At 43.7% G+C, this 19,025-nt stretch overlaps 1 protein-coding gene across 1 annotated transcript in view; it reads right to left on the bottom strand.

The window, feature by feature from the left end:
* Window positions 1–19,025, bottom strand: part of JAM2 (junctional adhesion molecule 2) — a 107,485-nt gene that overhangs the window by 22,126 nt on the left and 66,334 nt on the right. Inside the window, exons 3-5 of the mRNA XM_044284334.1 lie at window positions 13,666–13,782; window positions 10,984–11,133; window positions 1,398–1,588 (exon numbers count right to left, since the gene is read on the bottom strand). Of these exons, the coding sequence (XP_044140269.1) occupies window positions 1,398–1,588; window positions 10,984–11,133; window positions 13,666–13,782 (458 nt within the window). The remainder of the gene's footprint in view (window positions 1–1,397; window positions 1,589–10,983; window positions 11,134–13,665; window positions 13,783–19,025) is intronic.

The raw sequence follows: 19,025 nt of genomic DNA, 5'->3' as shown, positions 1-19,025 counted from the left end.
TATTTACAGCCATGGCTCCCTATTAATATGATCCACAAAAGTCCTTTATAGTGTATAGCGGTGGTGGCCATTTTATGGACCATGATCATTATTATGCTATATACAAGATAAGGAAGTAGTTCATTCACTGGTGGACTGTATGGACTCATTTATGAGGTTATGACTTTAGAAGAACTACAGCAGTTCTTCTAACCCGAACAAGCTCTCTTTTGGGCAGCTCCTATTGAGCATAACTTGAAGCTACTAGGCTCTGATTATGTATCTAAACTAGGGATTACATGGTGCCATACTGCTTTCCACTGATGTTGCACATGAACCCTTGGCACCCTCATGATCAAAAGCCCTATTTATCCTTCAATCACTGCATCCCCTATCAATACACCCCTTGCTCCCTTTAAAAGTTGCTCTATCAGGTGCAACCATTTCTTTTAAATAGTCCCCTAAGGTAATAATTACAAAATATTCTTAACCGTAACTCTTTAGAAAAAGTCTCCTACTGGTTCTTCGCACAGATGCAGACATGCTCATCACTTGACCCCTTCTCATTCTTCAATAGGATATACCATAAATGTATAATAGGTGCAGGTCCCACCTCTGAACTGCGCTCACCTCAAGAACGGGGCCCCACTGTGAACAAAGAGCACACCAAGCAAGCGAGTGTAGCTCGGCTATTGTCAGAAGTCTATGGCAATGAATGTAGTCTCACAGCAGTGAATGGAGGGTGGCTGTGCATGCGCAGCTTGCTCTACATTTACTTTGGGAACCCTGTTCTTGAGAGAGGAGCGGGTACCAGAGGTGGGATCTGCAACTAGCAAACATTTCTGGCATATCCTTTTGATATGTTATAAATGTCCCAGTTGGAAATACCCCATTAAAAGTGATTATCTGAAAAAAGGGACTCCCGTCCACATACCCTATGAAGGCATATGGATTAAGGAGGTCCCTGACCAGGACCCACCTCCATGAGCCAGATTGGAGATTTACTCTGTAACAGCTTCTTTTGCTTTGGTGGACTTGATTCATCTGAATGGCCAGAACGTAATAACAACCAGATAAGGATTTACATGGTGAAATCAGCTTTTTCCTGAGGGTGCTGGGAGCTGAACCTGCCTCAATCAGTTGATCACCATGATTGCATTCTGAAAAGGGTTGTCTTACTGGCTGAAAAGGCCCAAACGAAGGGGATATGTGGCAAGTTCCTTACTTGAGCTCTGATGAGCACTTTGAAGGCCATTTAGTCATTAGAATGTCATTAGAATATAATGACGTTTGACAAAAGTAGCAAAATGAAAATAGAACCTTCCCGATGACAGTTTCCCCTTTAGTCCAGCAACATGACCACCTCTGCTGATGCACAATAGATGGTAGATACAGGTCAATGAGATGCTAGTACGTACCAGAGTGCCGGTGGCTTTATCCACTTTATATGTTGCATTGGTTGCTTTGGCACTGACATCTAGGGCATGGCCATTCCTGAACCACTGGTACTCCGATGCTGGGTTTCCTTCCTTTTCTCGACACTTGAGCTCCACCACTCTTCCACTTATGGCTGAGCTAGGAATGTCGCATACTGGGATGCTAGGGGCCACTGTTTAGAGAGAAAATATGGATATCACTCATAGTTATATTTTCACATGCTCTACTGGTGATACCTGCACTTTTTAATGTTTAGATGGAATAAAACTACTAAAACAGAAATCTATTAACAAAAAACAGTCCATTTCTGTCACTTCCTTAGAGTCTGAATACAGTGACCACTCTAACCAAACCCTTTGCTATGGCCAAGTGGCTAGCGGGCTCCATTCAGCTACCGTACTTGATGGGGGTCGCACCAATCTAACATTTATCACATAGTGAAATATTTAGGTCTGAAATAATCCTTAAAAATGGTTGTCGGTTTTTGACTGTCCCTTTTCGTTAGATGGATCCCTCCAACCATAAGCAGATCACATGTTGTCCCACAGCAATCACAAGTAATCTAAGAAGGAACTTGACAGAAAGTGGCCAATTTTTCTGCAGTGCCACCACAGGAGAAATTAAGTACTACATGGTTTCCACTTAAATCAATGGGCTGTCCATGTAATCCACAAACATGCTCCAGTGACTGATACAAACTTTTTCGCAGCTTTCTGGTCTGGATAGATGGTGGAGTCCTATCATTCTTGGACCCATCATCCTCTTGCAGCCAAGGTCTCCACTGATTTCTAAGCACAGAAAAGCCAGGAGTAAGAACCTGAATAGGCTAGTAGCTGCATGGAGTGGGTTGGCTAAAATAGCTTATGTAAAGAGGAAATAAAGTCAGAAGAGTACGGGTATCATGTGAACATATTGTGCAATAAAATCTACAGGAAGAAGGCAATGAGGCTGAAAATAAACTGTGCTGCTCTTGAGAAATCTTGTAACGGAAGCCATTGGGCCAAAAGGCTTTTAGAGATTTTTTTACTGATCGTTGAGGGTCCGACACCCAGGAACCCTGCCAATCAGCTGCTTTTCCTAGGCCGAGTGACAACACGTTCATCGATCACGTGGCCTAGGAGCAGTACCAAGCCGCCATACAATGTACGATGCTGTGCTTGGTAAGCTGCGAGAAGGCAGTGGCACTCACTGTAGCACCGCTACCCTCTCATAACAGCTCATCGGCGGGGGTCCCGGGTGCCGGACACCCACAGATCAGATACTGATGAATTTTCCAGAGGATAGGTCATCAGTAAAAAAATAAAAAATAAAATCTCGGAAAACCCTTTTAAGTGGAATCATTCACATTCAAATATTCAGAATCCTGCAGGTTGCTACTTAGAATCAGTCAACATTGTGCTGACAGACTCACCCCGGACTCCTATAACTAAGTTGCACTGTATTCAGGGAGATACATTATCACGTTAGCCCTTGGGTTGTAATATCTGGTGCAGAAACTACACATCCGAGAATTCAAATCTCTGTGCAGACTCTGAACCAGCAAGGAATGATGGGAGATGGGAGTTTACAGAAAAGAATAACTCAACACAAAATCGGGATAATAAAAAAAATATCAGGCAGACTGGCGCTCAGAATTCATAAAAAATTCTTAAGCCAGATGAAAAGTTACCAAAAATATACCTAATTCTTCATGCTTTAAGATGGCGCCTAAATGTAAACCTATGCTTTAGGGAACAGAGCTAAACTGTATGCCAACGTCCAGTACTGAAACCATTTCCCATCATGCAGTCCTCTATCCGCGCTATTTCTTTAGCCCACGATGCTCCTCCGAAAGAAAATATTTGTTCATCTGAAAATAACATTTAGAAAAGACCTAGAAGACAAATGAAGGCCGCTCCTGTGATCTCTCTGCAGGCTCCCAATGAAAAATGGCGCAGCATTCATCAGCTTGGTATGTTTAGATTTTCAATAAAATATACCCCCTTTTTATTTTTAGAGAATGGCTTCCTCTCCAGCTCGAGAACAAGCAGCTGGCAGCATAAATATTTATTTTAGGCTGGATATAGAGAAAATTACACTGAGCTTTGTGTCTGTAAACCATCAGCAGGAAAACAATAGATAAAAGTACAAATATGGCACCCTGCAGAGCCGTATGTTATTACATCACCGGCTGGGGGCTGCACAAGACCATGATAGACCCCAATTCAAAATATGCCACCCACCCACAATGCGTCGTATGGAACAGAGAGACTTTTTGGCACCCTTCCTGTTCCAAAACCAGGGGGTAAGAGCAGCCTTTGTACTCCATATACATGTAGCAGCTTGTATTTTGTGAGTGTAAGGTGTTGGGGGAGCACATCCACCTTAAAGAAGAACACCTCTCCCCGAAAGTAATGAAAAAATTAGGATAGTGCTAGCCCTGCTTAATTTACATGACTTTAATGTATTGTAATGGCATGATCCGGCCACTAGGTGAAGTGATCATACTCCAGTATTGGAACAATACTCTGCTCTAAAGAGAATAAGCAAAACAGGAGATGTGTTATCCTTTGTTTGATGTTAGGATTATGAAGGACTCAGACATAAGGGCCGGTCCAAAGCCACGTTCCTTTGTGTGACTTAGCCCCCTGCTGGGGGTGAGCACTAGATAAAGGCTTGCTGCAGTAAAAGAGTACAAGTGAGTACACATGAGACCCCTCTGATAGAAGAGGTTTGCATGCTGAGGAAAGCAGACCTCTCAATTGGCCCTCTTTTGCAGGGACATTCCCTCCTTTAGACCCAAATCCCTCTGTCCTTCTTTGCTCCTTAAATGTCCCTCTTTTTGATCTGGGGTATAGATTTACAATTTACAGTATTGATCCAGAGAGTGTTTGGGTCCTGTCTATGTGTTAGAGCCTGACTTGTATATTATTTGATACAATTTGTGTTTTAGAAATGTTTATATTCAGATATTTTTTGCGCTACCATATAAAAGAAAACTATTGAAGTGTATATGTATGCAGGGAAATGGATCTGTCACATAATGAACCATAAGTGTCCCGCATTGACCGTCCAAAATGTTGGGAGGTATGGGAAAGACCTGAGCTAGAAGTCCCGTTCTTAAAAGGGCCAAAGGGCTGGTGGCGCAGTTGTACAACTGGCTCCCTAGCCAAAGAGCTGGTAACCCAGGGTCTGTGGCAGAGTATACCCATCTCAGCGTCTTCTTCTGGTCACTCAAGCAGTCTGGTAGAGGCTCTCCTAATGAACACTGGTCCCCTGCAGACAACTATGGGCTCTGACTGCTGTCCTTTTATACAGTTTTTAATTAAACTACAATTTTCTAGTGGGAGGGGTGAAGCTGAAGAAGCACAGCCTAACAGAAACAATGTTACAATTCAAGTCCGCCGCTGACTTCTGTAGTGCCTCAATACAAGTCAATGGGGATGACGTAAACAGCGTTAGCTAGACAGTCAAAAGGTCAGTGTCAGTTTTTTTCCCTCCAAAACGTAGCTCTGCATATTCTCTTACAGTAACTGTGGACATGTACTATCTTCTCAGTGCATAGGTAGAAAGTCCCAAAGTCTCTCAGTATTAGCTAGCTGACTATCAACCCTTTTCATAGCATAGTGCAATAACAGTGCAAATGAACAAGATATATTACAATAAAGATATAAAATGGAGTTCAACAATATAAAAAACTGTATAAGTGTAAGCAACAGCATAAATCGCAGTGCAAGTTAACCCTTGAAAGTGCAATAAAGTAGGGAGTTGATAGTTTGCATAGTAGCAATAGATGCAAATCTCCACAAACGTCCATGCTCCAAAGGACCCTTGCTCCAGGGTATAACAGATCCCCATCCAGGAGTCCACAAAAGACCAGGCCAAAAACTAGGCCTGAGTAGGTCCCTTCCTGGGTTGTAGAGCAGCCGTCTCATTAGCAAAAGAGATGGCTGTAGGTGTGGCCAGTTGCAGTGACTAAAGTGCCTGGTGAGAGCCATGTTCCCATAAGAAGCAGTGGAAGAAACATAGAAACATAGAATGTGTCGGCAGATAAGAACCATTTGGCCCATCTGGTTTGCCCAATAAGGGTTAGTGTTGTCGGGGTGAGGAGGAGCCAGTGCCTTTGTCTGTGCATGAGCCCTTAGAAAATTAATATTAGGGAATTGTTGGTTATGCAGTAATTATCAAGGGAAACTCCATAAAAAAACGAATAATTTTTAGATTATTTCAACTTTCCCCACAAAATGATTCTTCGCCATTAGGCTATAAATGTCAAGTGTGTATCCTATCCCACAATCTGGCTGTTTCTGCGGAAGGCAGGAGATGTGTGCACTTTAAATCTTCACATGCTTGAATTACCCATAATTTAAATCTAGTTTTGTTCAATTTATCTTGTATTTCCCGTTCCGAGGAAGGAAGATCGGTGACTTCCTTTCTGTAGTAACTGCCAGCATTACCATTATGTAATGGAGTGCTCTTCAGGGTGATGTGTTTTTTGGAAGGGGTCACTGTACAAGAAGCAGATTGTTGGCTGACAACTATACTGGAACAGAGCATTGTCAGGCAGTTACTACGGACCCGTCTTGGCGTTATCACTCCTTTTGGACACCACGGGTCTGTATACATACAGAAATAGTCCACATAGTTGAGTAATGTATAGTCCACATAGTTGAGTACACTACACTGCTAATCCTGAGTTAGAGCCTGTATTGTACTTCAGAGCTGCATTCACAGTTCAGCCAGCAAGTGTGTCCACAGACTAAGCTCTGTGCGTACACTGACACGAGCTCAGTGCAGACACTGATTCAGCAAGGGATGCCTCACATCCCTGGCATTACACCATATAAATCATTTCAGTAATTCAAGAGAATCACATACATTTATGGTGTGGTTGAAATAACCGTATCACATCGTAGACCCGTAATCCGAAACCTTTCTTTCTTAAAGGGAGTCTGTCACCACATTTGACCATATTAGACAGATCCTATAGCGTTATATGTGCCACCCAGCAGTTAAAAACGGTACCTTTGTTGCATATAACCGAGTCTTCTTTCTGCCAAAAATGAACTTTGAAGATTGTGTAAACGAGCCCTCTCAAGTGCCCAGGGCGGTGTCTCAATCTTCCGAGCCCAAGACCGGACCTCCCTAACGGCTCATAACCCTGCCCTCCTTGTGCCTGTGCCCGCCCGTTTACTCCCCTCCCCTCGCCTTTTCCATTGCAGCTGCGCGGACAAATTCGTAGCCGGCGCATGCGCAGTAGGTATTGTGATGCCCTGCCAGGACCGGGCATCGCATTGCGCATGCGCCAGCTACGAGACTCGTAGCTGGCGCATGCGCAATGCGATGCCCGGTCCTGGCAGGGCATCGCAATACCTACTGCGCATGCGCCGGCTACGAATTTGTCCGCGCAGCTGCAATGGAAAAGGCGAGGGGAGGGGAGTAAACGGGCGGGCACAGGCACAAGGAGGGCAGGGTTATGAGCCGTTAGGGAGGTCCGGTCTTGGGCTCGGAAGATTGAGACACCGCCCTGGGCACTTGAGAGGGCTCGTTTACACAATCTTCAAAGTTCATTTTTGGCAGAAAGAAGACTCGGTTATATGCAACAAAGGTACCGTTTTTAACTGCTGGGTGGCACATATAACGCTATAGGATCTGTCTAATATGGTCAAATGTGGTGACAGACTCCCTTTAAAGGCAACCTTCCACGTTGAACATGGTATCTGATCTATGCTGAGCTGAGCAGATTAAGAGGCTGACTATTTTCCCACAAAACTAGCAAATTTTTTCCTTTTAAATCTATGTGTAGGAGTCCAGTGGGCGGTCCTATCCATGATTGACAGCCATCTTTGTATATACAGTCATACAGGCTGTAAGACACTTATTAGGACCGCCCACTGGACTCCTAAGCATGGAAGAATCGCGGATTTATATGAATGAATTATGAAAAATGAAGTTAAACCAAATCTTTTCCCACCAAATTGTACATCAATCTGCTCAGCTCCTCCTGCTCTATAACACGCCTCCTGCATATAGGACTACATGCACTACTGCAGCTCTCGGCATGCTCTGAAAGCCAGATAGTACAGGATGGGAGTCGTAGTTTCACCACAGCTGGAGAGACACACAGATTGCAAACAACTGTCGGAAACCATTTCCAGGAATGATTATATTTGCTTGTCCAGAATGTTAGAAGGGAGATTAAAAAAAAGAAAAAAAATATTTTCCTGGATAAGAAACAAAAGGGAAAGTTGCCAACCTGAGGAATAAAACCAGATTACATCTCACATATTTTAAGACAAGGAAAAGCTTTAAAACATTTCAGGCCTTTTAAAGCTGGAGCAGCACAATTGTACAGTGTCAAATAAAGAAAACATACAAGAGACACTATGGGTTTAATGGCGGGTCCTTTCCTGGAAAATCTCTGCCGAGTTTATTACCTGCTGTATCCAAATAATACACAGATGTAGCAGAGAGGAGTTAAAAAACAGAGCGATAGTCCGAAACGCGTTACCTGGACACAAATAATATCGCTGTAACTACTCCTGTTTGTAGACACTGGCACCATGTGGGAAAGGTGGACACTTTTAATAACTCCGCATTTTCTAAAGTTGAGCAGATAAGGTGTTTCTACTCACCCCCCCCCCCCCCTCTAACTAACCCTATAGATCCAGGGGTGGGCTAACTATTAAGTAAAGCGGGTGCTGCCTTAGGTCCTAGAGCATTACAAGCTTAAAAGGGATTGGTCACTATTAGAAAAACGTGGCTGGCTTTTTTTTTTTTTTTAAACAGCATTTTACCTGGCCATCTTTAGTATTATAGTTCAGTCCTACTCACGTCAATAGAGCTGCAATACACAAAACAACCTATCAACAGGTGTGGAGCTGTTTCTGGAAGAAAGCAGCCACTTTTTTCAAATTCTGGACAACCCTTTTAACCATATATCTTTAAGGAGGCAAGCGCTCGGTTTAATTTTTTTCTGAATCTGCTGCTTCCTAACAGTGACCATTGAAAAAAATTAAATAAAAAAAGCAATACTCACCTCTTTGAACCATGTAAAGCGGCACTTTTTTTTTTTTTTTTTACAAGCCGCCAACATTTGACAGCTGCAGCCACTTAGTGGTCTCAGTGATCACATGCTGCTCAGCGGTCAGATATGGCATTAGCAGGTCACAGTTCCAAAGCATGTAGCACATAGTAATCTGTCCCCAATAGCAATTTATAAACAGTAGCAATGATGAGGGTTGGAGTACTCCTCCCACTCTTTCTAAAGTCTCTAAAGAACTATGGGCATCAATGAGGTTCCTGTTAAATGTGTCTGCAATTTCTGGGACTGAGGGATGCAGATATAAGATATAGCTGGCCAAACCATTTGAAAGTGTGAAAGGGTGTGCTAGCAGTGTTCCCTCTCACAGCAGCAAAGTCTCTCTACCATAAACATGCAGAATACCTTGCTGACTGACCCCAGTGCACAGCCATGTAGATTCTGGACCTTTTGACTTCCTTCTCTCTGGAGCACTTTGGTGGTAAGACAAAGGCTACGGGGCAACACTGGTTATGCGACATCTGACACGGCCAGGATCACTGAGCAGTGGTGATCCCATAGAAATGAATGGGATCGCCGCAGCAGTTGCAAGAAATCCATCCGTGTTTGGTTTCTTGCGACTGCCGCGGCAATCCCATTCATTTCTAGGAAATCACCACTACTTAGCGATCCTGGCCGCGACAGTTGTCGCCCTGTAGCCCTTGCCTAAAGGTGCTTTCTTGGCTGTAGAGGTCTCAGAGATGAAGGTTCTCTAAGGTCAGGGTCAGCTTACACATGTAGGTCCTCACTGTTTCTCAGGCAAAACTAGACCCTCAAACTAATCGGGGGTGGTCATTCTCTTCTGTAATTTATGATGGCATGGGCCACTAGATGGCATAGTGCGGCACGACTAGAAACAGTAATAACGTCCCAGCCCCTATTCATGAAACCAGCCTTGGTAGGAGTGTGGTGGGTTACTATGGCTCTACCCTTCTGCTCTTAGGAATGCTGAGCAAAGAACGCGGAGGTGACTGCGGTCACAACACGCAGCAGCTGGAGCTCTATAGACTGGCAGCACAGACCTGTATCATGAGGCTGGGCGCAAACCCCAACATCATTATCAGATCTATACTGCTGTTGCAAGAGGAATAAAATGTTTTTTTGTTGTTGTTATCAGTGCTACCATTTCACTGGGGTCCAGGGCACTTAGGATTGGGTCTTAATTTCTCTTAGGAGAAGACAGACCACAGACTCCAACGTGTACCATCTTCACCAATCCTGAATGGATCCGAGAGAAACCTTTGCTATTCCAGCACTCAGTGTCTTCAACCATCTGGACCCCAAACAATATCATGTTAAGAATTGCAGGAAATGATACTTACACCCCAAGGCATTTCAGTGTGGTCTTGAGAAATCACACATGTTACTTGTGCTCACAGAAATCCATTCATTCAATACCATCCCTGGAATCTTTCCCCAGGGATTTCTTTAATATCATGGTCTGTCTAGGATTACGAAAAAAAAAAGGGTGTCCATGGGCTCTGTCTAGTATCACAGTTCACAGAAAGGGGGGGGGGTGAACAAACCCCTCTGGATACCACTTACAGTCTTTATTTCCAGAGGACCCCTACAGGGTCTTCTAATAAAATGTTTTTGTCAATAGATGAAATGTGTAGTTAGTGGTGGAGATGCTCAGATTCCAGGACCTCGACTGACAAGAGAGTAAAAGGTTCCAATTTTATGTTCTCCATTTGTGGTGGCTGCACAAGATATACATACAGCCATACAATAAGGCAAAGAGTATGGAGGAATGACCAGTGCTGGAGTTAGGATGTCAGGTGGTCAAATACATTAGATGAATGTTGATTAATGGTCGACTGACCAAGGTGATAAAAAGAGATGATAATGGTGTTGGTGGGGTCTTCCTATATTAGAAGCCACTGGAGAAAAGTTACAATCCTCCCATTGCAGTTTGAAAAAGGCTCAGGCTTGAGCCGAAACTAGTCACTGATGATGCTATTATGCCTTGAATAAACGTCTCTTCATATCATCACGAAAGGAAGTGACGATCCTTCTTCGCTATATACTAGTGGGGCGCCTTCCCTGGACGAGTGCACCACATGCAAACCGCAGTGCCGACCCATCATCTTAAAAAAAAAAATCCTCCTATCTTAGTGACTATTTTCCTTCTGGAACAGGATCTTGGCCCAGTCTGTCATGGCAGCCAAGCAGGAAAAGGGCTTGTCAAATTATTGACATATTTATGATGAACACTAATTATGGCCCCTTGCTTTTTGTAGACTCTCCAATATGCGGTCTCAGATGGTTCTCCTGTTTGGGTATGTCCCAAGGAACCCATACTTCCTATCTGGTTGCTTGGGTTGTACGTGCACGACAACCACCAACTTTACATGCAATTGTCAGGCAATCTGTCTGCCCAGCAACCAGTTGCCACTAAGCTGAAAGAAGAGAACGGGCAGAGATTTGGCTAACTGAAACCACTCTCTTCTTACTGCTGTATTTTTGTATAAATCCAGGTCAAAAAATACATTACAGATTGCACTCACCTAATACATCTAAATTAATGATGATTTCTTGGAAGTTCTTCCTGTCTTGAGGTGCGCTGACTTCACAGCGATATTGTCCTGAATCTCCTCTGCTGAGGTTCTTGAACCAGACACTGGGGCCTATCATCTCTGCTCGCTTCTGTAAATCAGCTGTTGGCAAAAAATAAATGCAAAAAATGTGTAAGAGCGAGTACAAACTTTTTAAAATTCCCAACATTGAAGCTGTTTCTACTAGGACATCCAGGGTGATTCTTCTAGGCAAATCAGCAACACCGATGGTGATCAGGTGATATATACTATGGCACTAAAAAGAAAAATTCTTCTTTAGCACCCACAGAGGAACTCATATTACCACCAACTGCTCTCTGTTATAAACGTAGTTTCTGTCTAACTTCCTATTTAGAAGTCTGGTAAATGTATAGTATGACTGTATTTAGCTTGCTGATGCCCTGATTTAGGTACAAGTCCTCCATAAACCTTTGTTATAAAGCCTTAGTTTTGTAAGAAAATGTGACTTCTGCTCTGAAACATATGCAGTGGAACACTATTGCAATGATTTATTTGTGCTATACCCCTGTCTGCATCGGTAGTAAAAAAAGATACCCTCCTGTCTCTGTGCCCAGAGTCTCATCTCCTAACAGATCTAACTGTGGTGGTCACGATCAATAATTTACAAAGGAGCCAGGTCAAAAAACTTGGAAGACATTCTCTGCCCACGAAGAGAAAGGGCAGGGATGCTCCTCTCATGACGATAAAGGGCAGGGATGGACAACCTATGCAAAGAAGAGGCAAATGAGGATCCATCCATGAAGATAGAAGCAGATATTGCTCTCAGTCCTGGGCTTAGTTGAGAGAAGTAATTCTTAATCTAGGGGATGGAATGGTGAAAATGTGAACAGAGTAAAGGGTTATGTTATACTGTAACAGGGTCTCAACCAACAGATTCGACCTTGGGCAGATTTAACTAAGGGTGTTATCCTGGCAGTCCCCTGGTGTTCATCCTTTAACCCTTATAAAGAGATCTGGACTTCTTTGCTGTGGAGCCACCAGGCTGCTACCTCCTGGAGTAGTCTTTGTGTGGTTAACAGCTGAACCATAGGGGTCAAATATACTGGTGCAGAGCACCAAGAGGTCAAGTAGGATCTTAGGGACATGCCAAGGTCAGGGCAGACAGAGTACATGCAATACATTAACAGTCCAAGGTCAGGGCAGGCAGCGAATGGTAAGAATCTAGTAAATGAGCAGAAGTTGTTAAACAAGCACACCTTTGCAGGAACTAGCAAGCTAGACAATCTATTTCTCAGGCACCTTCCCACAGGGAAAAGTGCCCGTACCCCAGGGCTGCCAGCCGTTGGCTGGTAAAGGGTGCACGCTGGTCCTGTGGATATACCATAAATGTCTGACAGTTGCAAGTCCAACCTCTGGGACCTTCTTCTCTCACCAGAGCTTCCAAAAATGATCAAGTAAGTGCAGTCAGTTATTTTCAGAAGCCTCATACAAGTGAAGAGAGATCTGTGCAAGCATGGCTACTTCTCCATTCATGGTAGCTCAAGACGAGGCATTCATTGTTGAGATAGGAGCAGGTCCTAGATGTGGTACCCACACTTATCGGACATATTGGAATATGCCATAAATATCCAGATTGGACAGCCCCTTTTAAGCTTTAATTTGAAAAGTCTGCCACAACGTCCACATCATGAGCTGCCAGATTTCCATATCAAGAAAGTCAAGATGCCAGTTATTTACATGATCCAATGGTTGACCTTCCCCTGTGCTCCCTGCTGCAGTGGAGCTTTCTAACACCCACTGCTGCAGCCTGACCACTACTAATACTTAACAAGAGTGGGAAAGAAGACTGCTGTTTCTAATGCCAATCATGATCTTGAAGTTGAACACAGTGATGCTAGATGCACAAAAACTATTATGCCTCTTAATAATTCGGGTGCAACTTGGCCGGTGCCAGAATCTGTAAACTATGCCAGCTGAGGGCTGACGTAGGTTTCAGGTACTACTTGTGCCAGAAAACTGGAATAAGTAATGGTAAATGTTTTGGACCACTTAGGCTTTGGCCTTCCTGGCCATGCTTTGCCCACTTTTTTTATTGCTACCTTGGTGGAGAAGGGCAAAAAGTAACACATTTTTCTGCTCATTTTTGGCGCAACAATTCTGCTGCAGGGTAATCATAAATCTTACCTAGAGGGTTTGTACAAAATAATTACTATCCAGCCCCCCTAATATATACGCGCCTTTGCTACCTTCACATTGCATAAACTAGGAACCTTATAGCTGAGGCAAAAGCGAATATATTGGTTTGCTTGCATCTGGATTTGGCGTTTCTGGATTACTTCCCACCTGGACCCACATTTGTGCAACCATACTGCTTGAATTCCGCCTGCCCTAACCTTACATTCAATAACCTCTCTATTGCCCCAAGACTCTGTATCTCACACCTGTATACTACCTGCACGTCATGGGCAGTCACTTTTGGTGCTACTATGGTGAAGCAATTTGCACATAAATCCATATGTGAAATCCCTTAGATGCCGCCCTTAAATGAAGTCCCAACACAGACTCTATACCAACTATTACTATGAGCCAGAATTTTAAGAAATTTGGTATGTGCGCTAGAATTCGGACTTAATTTGATTTGTAAAAAGTTTGTAGGAGATGTCACAGCTTTACCTGCCAGCGAGTTATTAAAAAAGACAAAGGAGACGTCGCCATTAAGAGCCACCTTCTTCCATTCCAACCGGATGACTTGATCTTTTTCTAACTTGTAGTTGCAGGTGAGGATTGCCGCTGCAAGGAATCACAGGAATAGTCATTAGAAAAGACAATGAATCATTTCATCAGCTGACCCAATATATACAAGAAGACAAGAGCAGAGTAACATTCCCAGTCATTAGAACACGAGGGCCCCAAGCACATGTGTAATTAAAGGGATTCTGAAACGTGTAGAACTGAAACTGTTTCTTCAGGGCTTTACCCAAGGCCTCTGGTAAGCTAACCTGTGGAAGGAAGAAACGTTCAGCAGAGCTTACCCTTCCATCACACAGTCAACTCCCCAATCTTGGTTGTGAACAGGTGACCTCCTTTTCTGACTGCAGGCTCTTCTGCTGAGGTCCTAACCAAATGTGCGGGTGCATGTAACACAGGAGCACATCCGATTGGGACCTCAGTGGATGGACCCGAAGGAAGTCAGAAAAGACCAAAGTCGAGACTACAGCTACTATAGAGATTCTCTTCCTCACACAGGTTAGCTAAACCACAGAATTTAAGTAACGCCCCAAAGAAATAATTTCAATGGCAGCAATGTTAACATAAAGAGAACATGAATTTTCAGAGTGAGGATGATCAATCTACCCCGAAATTTATACTAACCTAGAACTCACCGTTCAGGAGACCCAATCAGGCAGCCCACTAACATGCTCAGGTCCAGACTGGGAAATAACCTTCCTTCCTTACTGACCAAAGAAGTACAGGTTCGCAAGTAGGTGGGCGCCTTCTTGGCTCGTCCATATGGGACAACCCTATTAAAATGACCAAATGTCCTTTAATCCTTTTAATCCTAGGACCCTGCGATTTTCCATTTTTGCGCTTTAGTTTTTCACTCCCAGCCTTCCCATAGTACTTATTTATTTTTCCGTTGATCTTTTTTTTTTTTTTATAATTATTATTGGGAAGCTTTCGCTTCCGGACTGCTTTCATTGCCATTGTCACATTGGACCACGGCATCTGAACAGGAAAAAAAAATGCACGTGCGAGCGGGCGCCATATTTAAACACCGGTCTTCCGCCGTACATGTACAGTGGAGGTCCTGAAGGGATTAAATGATGCTCTGTGTGATTTTGATCATTCGGTTGTGATGTTTTAACAAGCAAAATAAAATGTTGTTCAGAAGACAATCTCATACACAATTCCCATGGCAATGTATTGTTATTTAGGGGTCTGGCTATAGGGGGCTCATTGTTACCAGTCCCACCCTGTTGCCGAAGTGGCTTAAAGAAAATGTGCCACCAAAAATTGTATCTGCCAGTTAAAACTAAATAGTGACACACATTCTTTTTTTCTTATCTGTTTTTAATTTTCTGATTGTAGATTCTTTTAATTTTATTTCCTGAACTTGATTATGGGGGCGGCCATCTTGCCTGTGCTGTTCTCAACAGCATTAAAAAAACTGCTTCCGCAGCTCCATGGGCCATAGACACACTGGTCAGGAGGCGACCTCATTGACTTCTATGGTAGAGTTTTCTGGGCATGATCTATGACCTGTGCATAGGTAATTGTACAAGGAAAGAAGTGCTAAACTGTGACAGTCACCTATTGTGAATGGTGGATACGATCTTATCTATACACAGAAGTGATATCATTACAGGCAGTATTAGAAGGGCTCTTTCACACCTGCGTTCTTGTCTTCCGGCATAGAGTTCCGTCGTCGGGGCTCTATGCCGGAAGAATCCTGATCAGTTTTATCCTAATGCATTCTGAATGGAGAGAAATCCGTTCAGGATGCATCAGGATGTCTTCAGTTCAGGATCGGAACGTTTTTTGGCCAGAGAAAATACTGCAGCATGCTGCGCTTTTTGCTCCGGCCAAAAATCCGGAACACTTGCCGCAAGGCCGGATCTGGAATTAATGCCCACTGAAAGGCATTGATCCGGATCCGGCCTTAAGCTAAACGTCGTTTCGGCGCATTACCGGATCCGACGTTTAGCTTTTTCTCAATGGTTACCATGGCTGCCGGGACGCTAAAGTCCTGTTTGCCATGGTAAAGTGTAGCGGGGAGCGGGGGAGCAGTATACTTACCGTCCGTGCGGCTCCCGGGGCGCTCCAGAGTGACGTCAGGGCGCCCCAAGCGCATGGATCACGTGATCGCATGGCACGTCATCCATGCGCATGGGGCGCTCTGACGTCATTCTGGAGCGCCCCGGGAGCCGCACGGACGGTAAGTATACCGCTCCCCACTACTACTATGGCAACCAGGACTTTAATAGCGTCCTGGCTGCCATAGTAACACTGAACGCATTTTGAAGACGGATCCGTCTTCAAATGCTTTCAGTTCACTTGCGTTTTTCCGGATCCGGCGTGTAATTCCGGCAAGTGGAGTACACGCCGGATCCGGACAAAGCAAGTGTGAAAGAGGCCTAAACTGCAGTAAAGTGATCTGTACAGACCAAGATGTGATGGCAATTATTAGACATAGTGGCCAGTGCCAAAACTGCAGGATTTTGGGTTTTATTTGAAATATAAAAAAATTAAGAAAAAAACCCATCAAGAATTATTTAAAGGGATTTAAATAGCAGGTCATTTTCTGATGACACATTCCCTTTAAACGCCCATCTGACATACAGAAAAGGTACAGGAATTATAAATGGCACATGCTAGGCGTGGGGCCCTGTTACAGATTTTGCATTGCTAAAAATTACCCCTCTGTGTTTAATTCTCAAATATTTAAATCTGATAATAATAAAACAACAGCATTAAACAAGCTCCAGACCTCGTCCTATAATGATGCGACCAGGTCCCTGGAGTGTAGAACGGTTTATCCAGGGTTACCCGGCAGAACTGTGTAATGTGTCTGCGAAAGGCGGCCTGTCCTTGCCGTTATATCCCTGCTGACATAGAGGAATTGTACTGCAAGGAGACAACCAAAATAGGCTGAAGGTTTCCTCAAGTGTATGTATGAATTAATAACTCCAGAACAGTGACTGTGCATCCTGCGGCTGTCAGTGCACAGGTAAGCAGGCCTTGGCTATCCAGATTTTTAAAGGGCCAGCACGCAAGGATGCAAGGTCTATCCTGCCAGCATACAGTAAGTGCAAAGCTTACAGTCACAGCTAGGCCCCGGTGCCCGAGGGGACCAGATGTCCCTTACCACATAAAAAATAGCAATATAATAAAAGGGGCAGTGCACAGGTGTGGTGATAATTTCAAAGTTGCACAGGAGCCTCAAGCATAGATGCCTCCCAACTTTTAAATCTCCATTAGGCAGGGGCGGATTGAGAACTTAAAGTGGCCCTGGAAAAAACTAAAAACTAAAAGTGGCCCCATGTTGTTGGTGGGTCCAAACTGACAGAAGACGGGACAAAACAAGTAGGCAGGGACAACAGAAGAAGGCAGGGCCTGCAATACTGTAGTGCAGCACAGAATACCGCCCCAACCACAGTATTCAACTGTATCACCATCATGAGGACAGTAATAAAGTTGAGTTCAGGAGGGCACCTGTGGCCACTGAGCAGCAGATCATTGTGTACCTGGCCTGCGACCATCAAGAGGGTATGAGTGGCCCCCGGGAAATTTCCCTGTAGGGTCTATGGCCAATCCGCCCCTGTAGGTACAGCTACAGCGCTCACCATCAACTTGGAAGCGGTGAGCAGGTATAATTACAGTTCCACCGTCCCATTCACTTCAATGAGACGGCTCCCTCCTATTCAGTTGAATAAGAAGGAACTGTCCCATTGAAGTGAATGGGACAGTGGAACTGCAATTACACCTGCTCACCACTACGATGTCAACGGCCAGCAGGTAAACAATGAAGCACCGCGTTCTCTTCAAACAGCAGTCCAGCCCCCGCCGATCCGATACTGATTGCATCCTATCCTAAGGATAAGCCATCAAATGTGACCAGGGCATCTGAGTGGTCTGGAAGTAGGAGCCACGTGCTCCTGAACCTGTAACAGCGTTCCCCAGCTGAGATTGGGGAACCTGTTACCTCATAGTAATAGCCATAAGCCTCAAGCAGGCTTCGGTAGCTATTACTAGAATATACCAATACAGGCCAGCAGGTGGCAGCACTGTATTGTTATATTGTAAATGGAGTGTTCTATGATGGCTATACAGTCATCACAGAACACAATGGGCAATTTACTGATTGCCAGTTACAGTCATCAAGGGTGACTAAAAAAAAAGTCAAAAAAAGTTTAAAAAAATAAAGTTCAAATCACCCCCCTTTCCCCAAAATCAAAATACATAACTAATAAATAAATAAAAATACACATCATGGGCATCGCCACATGTGAAAATGCCCGTACTATTAAAATACAACAATATTAATCCCATATGGGGAAATGTGTAATGGAAAAAAAAATAAAAAAGAATGACCAATTTGCCATTTTTTATCACCACCTCCCACAAATTTTTTTTTTTTTTATCAAAAGTGATCAAAGTCACACACAATTTTAAATTTTATTACTGAAAACTTCAGATCACCCTGCAAAAGATGAGCCCTCCCACAGCTCTGTACACATAACTACAAAAAAGTTATAGGGGTCAGAATATGGCGATAAAAAGATCCCCCCCCCCCCTTTTTTTGCAGTATTAAAACACAAGAAAAACTATACAAGTGTGGTATCGTTGTAATTGTACTGACCTGGAGAATGAGGTTAACATGTCAATTTTACCACACAGAGAATGCTGTAAGAACCCTCCCCCCCTCCCCCAATAAAACTGTCAGAATAGCATTTTTTTCCAATGCCACCCCATTTGGAATTTTTTTTTTTTTTTTACAGCTCTCCACTACATCATATGCAATAATAAATGGTGCCAATAGAAAGTACAACTTGTTCTGCAAAAAATAAGCCCCATAAGGCTAAACAGAAAAAAATATAAAAAAGTTATGGCTCTGGGAAGACGGGGAGTGGAAAACAAAAGGGCTAAGGGCACATGCACACAGCAGTGTAGTTTATGCTGATTTTCCGCCAGATTTCTCTAGGCGTTTCCGCACAGTATCTGCCCCAGATTCTTACAGGTGTCACGTGTGTATTTTGACTTGGATTTGCTCCTTGTTTCGCTTTTTGCATTGCACTGAAAATCCGCACAAACATTTGACATGCTGGAGATTTCAAAATCAGCACCGCTAGAAAATGCCTGCACTGTGCAGAGGAAGTTTTGGAAATCTCATTTACTTAGCACGGCATTACTAAACATCCTGAGCAGAAAATCCACACACATATTGGCGGAAAGCTAGACAACAACCAATATGACCGATATTAAAAGGGCAGGGGCAGCAATTCAAGAACTTCTGTTGATTGGTGATATTTGTT

This window comes from Bufo gargarizans, chromosome 3 (assembly GCF_014858855.1).
Source record: "Bufo gargarizans isolate SCDJY-AF-19 chromosome 3, ASM1485885v1, whole genome shotgun sequence".
Taxonomy (NCBI): domain Eukaryota; kingdom Metazoa; phylum Chordata; class Amphibia; order Anura; family Bufonidae; genus Bufo; species Bufo gargarizans.
Note: the sequence above shows the minus strand (reverse complement) of the source record. Positions and strands in the feature narration are given on the sequence as shown.